The sequence below is a fragment of the Miscanthus floridulus genome, chromosome 5 (assembly GCF_019320115.1).
Source record: "Miscanthus floridulus cultivar M001 chromosome 5, ASM1932011v1, whole genome shotgun sequence".
NCBI lineage: Eukaryota > Viridiplantae > Streptophyta > Magnoliopsida > Poales > Poaceae > Miscanthus > Miscanthus floridulus.
In genome coordinates, this window is record NC_089584.1 from 53,188,444 (window position 1) to 53,201,445 (window position 13,002).

At 48.0% G+C, this 13,002-nt stretch overlaps 1 protein-coding gene across 1 annotated transcript; it reads left to right on the top strand.

Moving 5' to 3' along the window:
* The first annotated feature begins 10,141 nt into the window (after positions 1–10,141).
* On the top strand, positions 10,142–10,447 carry LOC136454647 (uncharacterized). The gene has a single exon (XM_066455004.1). It carries the CDS (start codon positions 10,142–10,144, stop codon positions 10,445–10,447), a length of 306 nt encoding a protein of 101 aa, XP_066311101.1.
* The last annotated feature ends 2,555 nt before the right edge of the window (positions 10,448–13,002 follow it).

Sequence of the window (13,002 nt, forward strand, 5' to 3'; positions counted from 1 at the left end):
TTTCTAGTGGAAAAAAGTGATGTGTTTGCAACATATAAATCATTTGTCAAGGGCATACACAATGAGTTTGAAACAACCATCAAGAGAGTTAGAAGTGACAATGGTAGTGAGTTAAAGAATACTAGAATTGATGAGTTATGTGATGAATTTGGAATTAGACATCAATTCTCGGTCAAGTATACTCCACAATCAAATGGACTTGTTGAGAGGAAGAATAGAACACTCATTGATATGGCAAGGTCTATGCTTAGTGAGTACAATGTGAGTCAATCTTTTCGGGCTGAGGCTATCAACACGACTTGCTATTGTAGCAACCGCTTATATTGTCACCCATTGAAAGAGAAGACACCATATGAGCTCTTTAATGGTAGAAAGCCCAACATTGCATATTTTGGGGTCTTTGGTTGTAAATGCTATATTTTAAAGAAAGGCACTAGATTACGAAAGTTTGACAAGAAATGTGATAAAGAATTCCTACTTGGATACTCCATACAAGTAAAGCATATAGAGTTTAGAATTTGGAAAGTGGTACTCTTGAAGAAGTTCATGATGTGGAATTTGATGAAACCAAGGGTTCCCTAGATGAGAATGAGAACTTGGAAGATGTTGGAGGCATTCAACTTTCAAATGTCATGAAGAACATGGATGTTAGTGAATTAAGGCCTAGGCAAGTGAATGATGAAGAAGATGATCAAGTGCAAGTGCTCTCTAACTCAAATGTGTAAGATGATACAAATCAAGCTAGCACAAGTGGCTCTCATGACAATGTGTAAGATCAAGTGGCTAGTACATCATCTCAATTAAATGATCAAGCAAGTGCAAGCAATGTTCCTATTCTCCAACCAACTAATATTGCAAGAGATCATCCATTGGATACTATAATTGGAGACATTTCTAGAGGTGTGCAAACTAGATCAAGATTGGCTTCATTTTGTGAGCATTTCTCATTTGTGTCATCCATTGAACCAAAGAAGATAGATGAAGCATTGAAGGATGTTGATTGGGTGAATGTTATGCATGAAGAATTGAACAACTTCACAAGAAATCAAGTATGGGACTTAGTGGAGACACCAAAGGGACATAATGTTATTAGAACCAAATGGGTCTATAGAAACAAGCAAGATCAAGATGGGATAGTAGTAAGGAACAAAGCAAGATTGGTAGCACAAGGCTATACACAAGTTGATGGTCTTGACTTTGGAGAAACATGTGCCTCGGTTGCTAGATTGGAAGCAATTAGAATCTTGCTAGCCTATGCTTGTGCCCACAACATCAAGTTATATCAAATAGATGTCAAAAATGCATTTCTCAATAGCTACATCAATGAAAAAGTATATGTTGAGCAACCTCCTGGTTTTGAAGACGACAAGAAGCCCAACCATGTGTACAAGTTGAAAAAGGCATTGTATGGCTTGAAGCAAGCACCTAGAGCATGCTATGAGAGGTTGAGGGATTTCCTACTCTCTAAAGGGTTCATGATGGGCATGGTTGGCACCACTCTTTTCACCAAGAAGATTGGCAAGGACTTGTTTATGTTGCAAATCTATGTTGATGACATCATATTTTGATCAACCAATCAATACTTTTGTGAAGAGTTTGGAAAGATAATGGCTAATGAGTTTGAGATGTCCATGATTGGAGAGTTGAGTTACTTCCTTAGACTTCAAATCAAGCAATTGAAGAATGGTACATTTGTGAGTCAAGGCAAGTACATCAGAGACAAGCTCAAGAAGTTTGGCAAGAATGAAGCTAAGGCCATAAGTACACCAATGGGGACAAATGACAATTTGGATAGTGATGCAAGTGACAACATGGTGGATCAAAAGTTGTATCAGTCTATGATTGGAAGCCTACTTTATGTGACCGCATCAAGGCCGGATGTCATGTTTAGTGTGTGCATATGTGCAAGATTTCAAGCCTCACCAAGAGAAAGTCATTTGAAGGCTACAAAAAGAATATTGAGGTACTTGAAGCATACACAAAATGTTGGTTTGTGGTATCCCAAAGGAGCAAAATTTGAGCTAGTTTGTTACTCTAACTCAGATTATGTGGAATGCAAGGTTGAAAGGAAGAGAACCTTGGGCACTTGTCAATTGTTGGGAAGATCACTTGTTTTATGGTCATCAAAGAAGCAAAATAGTGTTGCATTATCAACCACCGAAGCCGAATACATATCCGCCGGTAGTTGTTGTGCACAAATTCTTTGGATGAAGGCCACCTTGAATGACTTTGAAATCAAGTTCAAGAAAGTGCCATTGCTATGTGACAATGAGAGAGCAATCAAGCTCACCAACAATCCAGTTCAACATGCAAGAACAAAGCACATTGATGTCTGCCACAATTTCATAAGAGATCATCAACAAAAAGGGGACTTTTGCATTGAGAGTGTGGGCACCGAAGATCAACTTGCCGATATATTCACCAAGCCATTGAATGAGAAAAGGTTTTACAAGCTAAGGAATGAGTTGAACATATTGGATTTCTCAAATATGTGTTGATGCACCCCCACTCATATGACATGCATCTCCTTTGACCAATCTAAGGTAAAAATTGATTGGCATGTCATACATCCTTTGCTAAGGACTTGTTTAGTGCATTTAGTCATTCCTCACATGTTATAGGTTTATTCATGAAAAACAAATGAATTTGATGCTTGTATGGTACCACTATTGCTTCTATGCTTGATATGATCTAGTGGTAACATATGACATGTTTGTGGGATTGAAAACCTATTGTTTAATCTAGAAAATGAGCTACAAGTGTTTAACTCAACATGGTACAAGATAACCCTTATTTGGAGGTGTGAAGAAGCTTGTCCATGGATCAAACCGAGTTAAATATCTTTGGCAAGTGTTCTAGATTGAACCAAATTTGGGAAAATTATCCTCACCCCATTGATTGACATTGATAATCTTAACCTATCTAAAATTAAACCTTTGTGGTCTTTGATGACAAAGGGGGAGAGAAACAAAGATATAAAGTGATAGGGGGAGAAGTAATCACAAAGGGGGAGAACTTTGACATAGGGGAGAAATATGAAAGTAAGGGGATCAATTAACATTTTGAGCACACAAGTAGGGCGAGCATGCTCATAAACTTGATTGGTGCATTTGAATGTGCATTTCATATGTTTGCTTGCATAGCACATGTTTTAAATTAAAATTCCATGCTTGTGTGGTGTATGCTAATTGTAGGTTTGATTGATGAAATAAAAAACTTGCATGCATAGGTTGAGTAACTAGACTTGAGTTTATTTTAACTAGACCCTTGCTTCTAATGTTGATCTCATGGGGTATTCTAGTTTTTGTGGATGTCTAGTTACCAATGGTGCTAAGGATGGTATATTTGGTGCACTCTGATTGGTATCATGCTTCAAAGGTCCATCTCGTATACCTTAGCATCATTTGGTAGACATTACTCTCCCACAACTCAAATCCATGCATATGTGCAAACTTTCAATCCAAACTCTTAGCACATATGTAGGGGGAGCAAATGCTACCAATGGGGGTTCATGAAACTTGTCCAAATCCTTTACACATGGTAAAAATGCTTGGGCAAGCAACATGGATTCAAATCTAAATTTATTTCATAGCTTTGTGAAGGTTGTCATCAATTACCAAAAAGGGGGAGATTGAAAGCCCTAGTTTGGTTTTGGATAATTGATGAAACCTAGTTGAACTAATCCTTTCATCTAAGTGTGTGACTAGATAGGATGGTCCAATCCAAGTGGTGGAGCAAGATGAAGTCCATAGTGATGTTTGTGGACATGTGATGATGGTGATCAAGCTCTGGGACTTGGAAAAGAAGAAAGAGAAAAACAAAAAGGGCTCAAGGCAAAGGTGATCTCAATAGGGCCTTTTTGTTTTAGTGATCAAGACACTATAGAGAGTGTGATCACATTTAGGATAGATGGTCATACTATTAAGAGGGGAGCTCTTATCGGACAACTTGATCATCTAGTGCCACTAGGTGTTGAAATACTTGCATTGTATTTTAGGCCTAGTGCACACTCAGTGAGAAAGTGATTAACCTTTGAAAAATGATTGTGAAAATGCTAACACACTTGCACGTTATGGTGAGACACTTGGAGTGTTAGCACATTTGCAAAGGTGGTGAAAAGGTGAAGTAAAGGAGGCATTGCTAGGCTTGGTGTGCTGCCACGGGGGCACTACCATGCCCTATCCGGTGCACCGTCACCCCAGTGGTTGTGACTAGCTGAGGAGGCCAATAGGGAGGTGCTCTAGTGGGGCACAGCCACCCTATCCAGTCGCACCGCCACCCCTAGGGCGGTGCCCACCTAGACGTGGCCGAGAAGGAATAGAGTGAGTGCGGGCACCGGTGCGTCCGGTGTACACCGCCATGGTGAAGGCGATGCACCACTGTGGCATTGCCCTAGCAGTGCCACCGTTGCTTTTCACCCAAGAGCGAGGGAAGCCAAGCTGGTCACTGCCATGGGCACCACTGCTGTCGGGTTCATAAACCCAGGGTCCCCAATGGGCCCACTTCTTAGCAAAAGGCTTGGCCCAACGGATGGCGTAGCGACAACGCATACCTCCTGGGCTGGCCCAGTTACCTGATGACCGACCAGGAGAATGATCCAATCTTCGATCGGAAGGGCTGGCCAAGGAGGGGACATAGTCTGACTCCGACCTCCTTTTTCCAATCGGGGATACTTCGGACCTCCGCTCATGATTCTTCCCAACCGACACGATCGGAGCCAACTGGAAATGACCGACCGAGGACACCCACTCGGTGAGGACCCAAGGATCAGGCGGAGCAGATAAAGGTAAGTCGCGCAAGTCAACCACAATTTCAAGGACCGGACCCTGCCATACCCTGAACACCTACAGGATAGTGCCACTAGGTCATGCCAGATGGGTACTATGCAACCTTCTAGGCATGTCAGAACCCAAATAGTGTTGTGGGCGTCGACATTTGTCTTACAGTATTGTAGGCGCCGACATTTACCATACCAGGCGAACATGGTAAAACCTGCCAGATGTGTCTGGGCATGAACAGTATTGTGGGCGCAGACAATCATCTCGTACCCGATGGCGTGAGCAACAAGACTAGGTAGCACACGTACACACTATCTCTCTCTTGTAAAGACATCCCCTTCACCTATAAAAGGTGATGCGCTCTCTCCCAAAAGAGGATGATGGATTCTAGGATCTGAATAGCTTTAGAACTCTAAAGCTACACAGAGCACATGCTCCAATACTTAGCACATGTTAGAGCTCCTATCACTCTTAACCACTTGGTTTAGATTCTGACCGGACCTCTAACACCCCCCTTCTCATTACATACCTATTTGTAACCCAACAACAAACTTTGAGCACCTGGGATTAGAAATAAAGTCATCGACCGACTGAAACTGGATGTAGGGCACGTTGCCTAAACCAGTATAAATCATGTGTCATTGAGTGCTAGGCCACATCTGATCACAACGCGCGGCAAAACAACAAATATTTACTTGTTGGTCACTTTTTGCACTGACAGTTGGCATCGTCCGTGGGGAGGACGTCATGCGTTCACGCTTCTGGTCATCGGATGGCCCATCTTTCCACCATCTTCGACATGGCGGGCTCAAGCGATACGATCTTTTTTGGCTCACTGGAGTTTCCCACGCTCTCACCTATTGGGATGTGGGTTCCTCCCGTCTTTGAGTGGCTCTAGACCTTCCTCTTCCGAAGTCTAGACTTTGTCACTGACCAGCTCGGCGTACTCTGCCTCCACGAGGAGGCACCTATCCCAGCGCCGACTGGAGGAGGAGCGCCCTCCACTGGCCCTAGGCCGCTCAATGACCTCAACGACAAGACACCTACGCTTCACTTCAAACCCACACTGGGCTCCAACCCCACTGTGAGTAACATACATATTGTTCTTTAATCGCTACTTAATACCTTCCACCGACTCTCCGGAGGGACCCCGTTGTCTGCACCGCAACCGTCATGCGACCGGTTCCCCTATGGCCTCACATCCCCCTCAGACGTGTATGCGTGGGGGCTCCAAAGGATGCTGACGCCACCCCCTCTCACACCCAAATTCATGGGGATGGCGGGCTATGCTCCTGCCTCTTTCCATGACCTCATGGATGACGAGTTTGAAAGTGATGGCTCCAGCATCGGCAACATCGTGGCACCTAGCCACCCTATATCCTAGGAGTGCACTATGGTAGATGCTCCAGGATAGCCACCGGTGGTAGTGGAGTCTCTATAGACTCACACCCCTCTGGACCCTCATGCGGAGGCCCTCACACGTGTGCAGGAGCACGGCGAGGAGTTATGACAAAGGCGGTAGAGCCAGCCACCACCCACGCTGGTGCGCTCGGCGTAGTACGCTGCACCCCACGTGCGTAACCCGGCGAGTGGTGCCTTGGGTCATGCCCGTCAGGTCCAGCGCAACATCCTGGATGGGGGGAATGACCCCCCTTAGTTCGCTCGACCTAGCCTGAACATTGCTACTGCGGTGATGCTTCTAGGCGGCCTCCCCGAGCCAACCGACCCCCAGGGGCAAGCAATCCACCGAAAGCTCCGGGCACTAGTGGAGACCGCCGCCATTCAATAGGCAGAGAGCTCCATGTCATGACATCAGCTCGTGGCCTCTAGCCCCACCAGGGGATAGGAGCCGCACCAGTCAACTCGCTCCATCCACTCGCCACTACAGTTGCTGGGAGTGGGGTAGGATGCCATGGCTGCACCGTAGCCCAACCCGGCGCCCACTCCACACCGACCACCTATGCGCGAATGTTTCGGGCCAAACCATGATCTCGTAGCACCATCGACAATCGACGCCATGCCCAACATGATGATGACGTTTATCGAGTGGCGGCGAGAGCAGGCAGTGCGGATCTCGGCCTGACCATCGAGGAATGAGAGGACATGCACCCTAGGCATGGTCACCGACCAGACGACAAGAGTCCTAGCCTGGATGGCCTAGGACCATGGGCCTTTGGTTGTCGCTTCCAGAGAGCATCGTTTCCATGGCGCTTCCGACCACCACCAACATTACCAGATACACCGGGGAGACCAACCCTAGTATATGGCTCGAAGACTTCCGGCTCGCCTGCTGAGCCAGAGGAGTGACTGATGACCACTTCATCATTCAGTATCACCCCATCTATGTGGGGGAGCATGTTCGAGCATGGCTCGAATTCCTCCTGCCCGACAGCATCCACGACTGGGCGGATCTCAAGAGGGCCTTTGTCAGAAATTTCTAGGGGACATATGCCCGTCCTGGGAATTCCTGGTACTTCAAGAGCTGCCAGCAAAAGCCTAATGAGTCCCTACGAGATTACATCCATAGGTTCTCAAAGTGGTGCAACTCCCTTCCTGATGTCATTGACGCTGACGTCATCAACGCATTCTTCTCTAGGACAACTTGTGAGTCCTTAATCCACAAGCTCAGCTGTCTAAAGCCCCATACCACCCGCGACCTGCTCGACATCACCACGAACCATGACTCTAGCAAGGAGGTAGTCAGAGTGGTCTTTAGCGGTGGCCAAGATAGGCACAAGGCCAAGCGCGAGGACCAAGGCGAAGGCCCCTCCACACAAAGGGGCAAGAAGAACAAGAAGGATCGACACCGACCAACCAACCTAGCCTTGGTTGCCATAGCCAATCGTGCAGGCAAGCAGCCCCAGTAGGACTAGTTCGACCACTTTGACAAGCTCATGGAAAGTCCATGCACCAACCACGCCTACCCCATCAAGCACCTCTACAAAGACTATGAGCTCCTCAAGCGCTTTTTGTGGCATGCCGTTAAGCTGAAGGAAGGGAAAGGCAAGGAGGAGGCAGCCAAGAAAGGAGGCATGGTAGGTAAGGATGATGATGGCTTCCCCAACCTCGAGGAATGCCTCATGATCTTTGGGGGATCCAACGCCATCCACTCTAAGTGCTAGCAAAAGGTATGCTATGGGGAGGCATGTGCCGCCAAGACAGCCATCCCCTCTTTCCTTAGCTGTTCGGACTCTCTGATTACTTTTGATCGGAGAGACCATCCTTCCCACGTTGCCCGACTAGGTCATTACCCACTCGTCGTCGACCCCATCATCCGCAAGAAGTGCCTCACCAAGGTGTTGATGGACGGAGGCAGCGGCCTCAACATTCTCTACGTTGACACCCTCAACACCATGTGCATCCCATGGTCGGAGCTCCGCCTAGTGAGCTCTCACTTCCACGTTGTGATCCTAGAGATGCAGGCATACCCGCTCGGGCATATTGACCTGCCCATCACATTTGGCAACTGATCCAACTTCCACTCAGAGGTCCTCACCTTCGAGGTGGTGGACTTTCTAGGGTTCTACCATGCCATCTTGGGGTGGCCATGCTACTCTAAGTTCATGGCGATCCCCAACTACACCTATCTCAAGTTGAAGATGCCAGGACCGAATGGCATCATCACTATGGGTAGCACCTTTTCGCATGCCTACACATGTGACCACGAGCATTACGAGCTTGCCACGACCATCATCAACTCCACCGAGCTCCTAGAGCTTAGGAATTCATCAACTCCAGCAGTCCCAGACTTCAACAAACTAACCTCCTCGAGTGCCTTCCACCCGATGGAGGAAACCAAGGCGATGGGGATCGACCCCGCCGACCCAACCAAGACAGTGTAAATCAGGACTAAGCTCCCAGCCAAATAGGAGAGCGAGCTCACCGACTTCCTACACGCCAATCGTGATGTCTTCATGTGGAAACCTTCTAACACGCCGGGCATACCAAGGGAGGTCACCAAGCATGCACTACGCCTCGTCCCGGGCTCAAAGCCCACCAAGCAATGCCTACGCTGCTTTGACGACGAGAGGCATAGGGCCATAGGCGAGGAGATCACCAAACTCCTGGTAGCCAGATTCATCAAAGAGGTATACCACTCCGACTGGCTAGCCAATCCTATTCTTGTTAAAAAGAAGACTGGGAAATGGAGAATGTGTGTTGATTATATTGGCCTCTACAAGGTGTGTCCAAAGGACAATTTTCCTTTGCCACGCATAGACCAGATAGTCGACTCCACCTTAGGATGCGAAATCCTCTACTTTCTGGATGCCTACTCTGGCTACCACCAGATCATGATGAAAGAGTCTGACCAGGTCATGACTTCATTCATCACCCCATATGGTTTGTACTGCTACATAACCATGCCTTTCGGTCTGAAAAATGCTGATGCCACCTATTAACGGTGCATGCAGCGATGCTTTGCCGACCAAATTGACCTGCCCGACCAGCCTGACCAAGTCAAGTGGCCAAAGCCAACAATCACAGTCTATGTAGATGACAGTGGTGAAAACGGCTCAAGCTAGCGACCTAATCACAAACTTGGCCACAACATTCGTGAACCACTAAAGGTTCAGCGTCAAATTGAATCCTGAAAAATGTGTTTTTAGGGTTCCGAAGGGGAAGCTGCTCAGATATGTCATGTCCGAACACGGCATCAAGGCCAACCCTAAAAAATCATGGCCATCTCCAACATGGGCCCTATATGCAACGTCAAGGGTGTACAGAGGCTCATCGGCTGTTTGGCCGCCCTAAGCCGGTTCATCTCCTGACTAGGTGAGCGAGGGATGCCTCTCCATAAACTTCTCAAGAAGACAGATATATTTGTCTGGACTAAGGAGGCACAACAGGCTATGGAGAGCCTCAAAGCATCACTGGTGTTGGCCCCAATCCTCATCGCTCTTGAATGGGGGGAACCCCTCCTCCTCTACATCGCAGCAAACAACCACGTTGTGAGTGCCGCCCTCATCGTTGAAAGGGAGGAGCCGAGACACCCCCTAAAGGATCAACGGCCGATGTACTTCGTCGGTGAGGTACTTACCGACTCCATGGCTTGATACCCCTAGGTATAGAAGCTTTTGTATGTCATGCTAATGGTGACCCAGAAGCTACTGCACTACTTCACTGATCACAAAATCATGGTCATCACCTCATACCCGCTCAGAGACATCATTCACAACCACGATGCCGCGGGTTGGATCTCCAAGTGGGCTCTCAAGCTCATGGGCCACGATATCAGGTATATCACCTGCACTGATGTTAAATCTTAGGCCCTTGCCGACTTCATTGTTGAATGGATGGAAGTCTAGCTCTTGACCCTAGATGTCACCCATGAGTACTGGATGATGTACTTCGACGGGTTGGTCATGGCGCCTGGCTCGGGGGATGGAGTGGTTCTGATCTCCCTAGATGGGAGCAAGCTCCGCTACATGATCCGTCTTCATTTTTCAGCCTTAAACAATGCCATAGAGTATGAGGCCCTCATCAACGAACTTTGCATCGCCATCGAGCTCGGCGCTACGCGGCTGTACGTCCGCGATGACTCAGAGTTGGTCGTCGACCAAGTCAAGAAGGAGTCCTCTTGCAAGAGCCCTCTCACGGCAGCATACTTCCAAGAGGTCCGCAAGCTCAAGGACAAGTTCCAAGGAATTGAACTGCATCATGTCCCCTAAAAGGACAATGATGCCGCTGATTTCCTCACGAAGTTGGCTGCCAGGCGGATTCCATGTCTAGATGGGGTCTTGATCAACGATCTCCATGAGCCATCCGCCCGTGTTCTAGAGGATTCAATCTAGACCCACTCTAACACCAATCTGGCACCCAGGGCTTTGACCTCCTAACACGTCCCAACCCCAACCAAGTGCTCGGGGGCTCTGACCTGGGTGCCTTCATGGTGACATCAACCGCCAACATCGCCATAATGGTGCTTGATCCAGTCGATTGAAGAGCACCATTGCTTGCCTATGTCCTCGAGGAGGTTCTCCCACCAGAAAGGACTGAAGCATGATGAATCGCTTGACGTGCCAAGATGTTCGTCACCATTGATGACGAACTTTACAAGTAGAGCCCATCAGGAGTACTCATGAGGTGCATCCCAACTGACCAAGGGAAACAGCTTCTCCTCGAATTCCATGCCAGAATATATGGACAACACGCGGCCCCAAGGTCGCTGGTTAGAAAAGCCTTCTACCAAGGTTTTTACTAGCCCACCACACTATGAGATGCAGAGGAGGTTGTCCATAGGTGTGAGGGATTCCAGTTCTTTGCTCAGCAAACTCATTTGCCGGTGTAGGAGCTTCAAACCATCCCCATCACCTAGCCATTCATGATCTAGGGCCTCAACATGATCGGACCCCTCAAAAAGGCCCTGGGCAGCTTCACTCACCTACTCATAGCAGTGGACAAATTCACCAAGTGGATAGAGGCAAAGCCCATCACCAACATCTGCTCGGAGGAGGCGGTCAAGTTCTTCCTCAACATCGTCTATCAATTTGGTGTTCCAAACTGTATCATCACCGACCATGGAACAAACATCACCAGAAAGAAGTTCCTAGACTTCTATGATAGATACGGCATCAGGATCAACTGGGCCTCGGTCGAACATCCGTGTAGTAACGGTCAGGTCGAGCAGGCCAATGGCATGGTCCTCCAAGGACTCAAGCCCTACATATTCGACTGGCTCGATAAGTATGCCGGGCGATGGGTTGTAGAGGTCCCAGCGATTCTCTGGAGCCTAAGAACAACTCTGAACCGATCCACGGGGTTCACACCTTTCTATCTAGCCTACAGAGCTAAAACAGTGTTGCCCTCCGACCTCGATCATGGCGCCCCAAGAGTGAAGGCTTTCAACCTAGACCAAGCCATGGAGGCTTAGTAGGACATAGTCGACCTGCTCAAGGAGGCTCATGAGATGATCGTCATCCGCTCCGCTCGCTACCAGCAAACTCTCCATAGGTACCATGAAAGAAAAATTAGGGGGAGGATCCTCGAGGTCGATGATCTCATGCTCCGTAGAACCCAGTCAACCAAGGGGAAACATAAACTCTCTCCACCATGGGAAGGACCCTACATGATGACTAAGGTGATCTAACCAGGCGTCTACCGGCTGAAGGACGACATCGGCAACATTCTCACCAACACATGGAACATCGAACAGTTACATCGTTTCTTCCCCTAAAGCTCGATCTTACCATTTTCTTTCCATTCAACGATTGCTCCTATAGCACCCTAGCCTGAGCACTCTTGGCCTGGGTTGCTCGGAGGCTCCACGGGGGTGCGATACCAACCTTCTTTTTTACTATCATATAGTAATACTTTTTGCCCAAACGAAAGGGCATTGCCCAAACGAAAGGGCATTATATTTCTTTGTTTATCCTACATAACTTACATTTTAAACTCCCGACCGATCACACCCCACCATGACCTACGGTTATGAGTAGCTGAGCTTCATGGGCCATGCTCGTGTTCTTAAGGTTGCAGCCTACAGGTCAATGGGCAGGTGTGAAAAAGAAAGGACAAGAAACTAAAGCTACGCTAGGATAAAAACAAAGGCGGATGGGACAAGCTTCTTCTCATGAGTTATTTCATCATAAAAAAACAAACTCAAAATTGCCACAAGTGTAAAACTATTCACATGGGGGCTTCCCCACAAACTCATTTATTTACATCTACTGACTATTTCTACTCTAAACTCTATTATGGCCACCCGACGGCATCAGTTGACGGCACGGTCAATGAGGACGAAGGCAGCTCGCTCCCGAGCGGGATGACGCCCACCTCTGATCCGGTCTCCACTCCTTCCACAGGCAGGATGACATCTTCCCAGCGCGCGTCTTTAGCCATGCTCAAATGATGAGCCTCCATCACCCACTTCGCACTAACCTGCTTGGCGACCATCTGTGCATATGGCACCAAGCTCTCCCCTAGCGCATGGATTTCATCTACGCTCCACCCATCAATGTATCCTCTGTAGATGGCCACAAAGTCTAGATTGGGGTGATGGGTTGCCACCGAGGTCAACACCCTCGATGTCCTATAGAACATGCCATCGGAGATGAGCTCCCAAACTTCGTTTGGGACCTCCGCCAGCTAGACGACGGGCGTACTGGTGCTCGGTCCTGGCCCGAACACCTCAGAGATGACCACCTAAGTGACGTTACGAATCTGGTCAAACTCTCCCTCAAGAGCATGCTGCTCCTCAGAGGACTTGGCTAGCGCCTCCATGCCC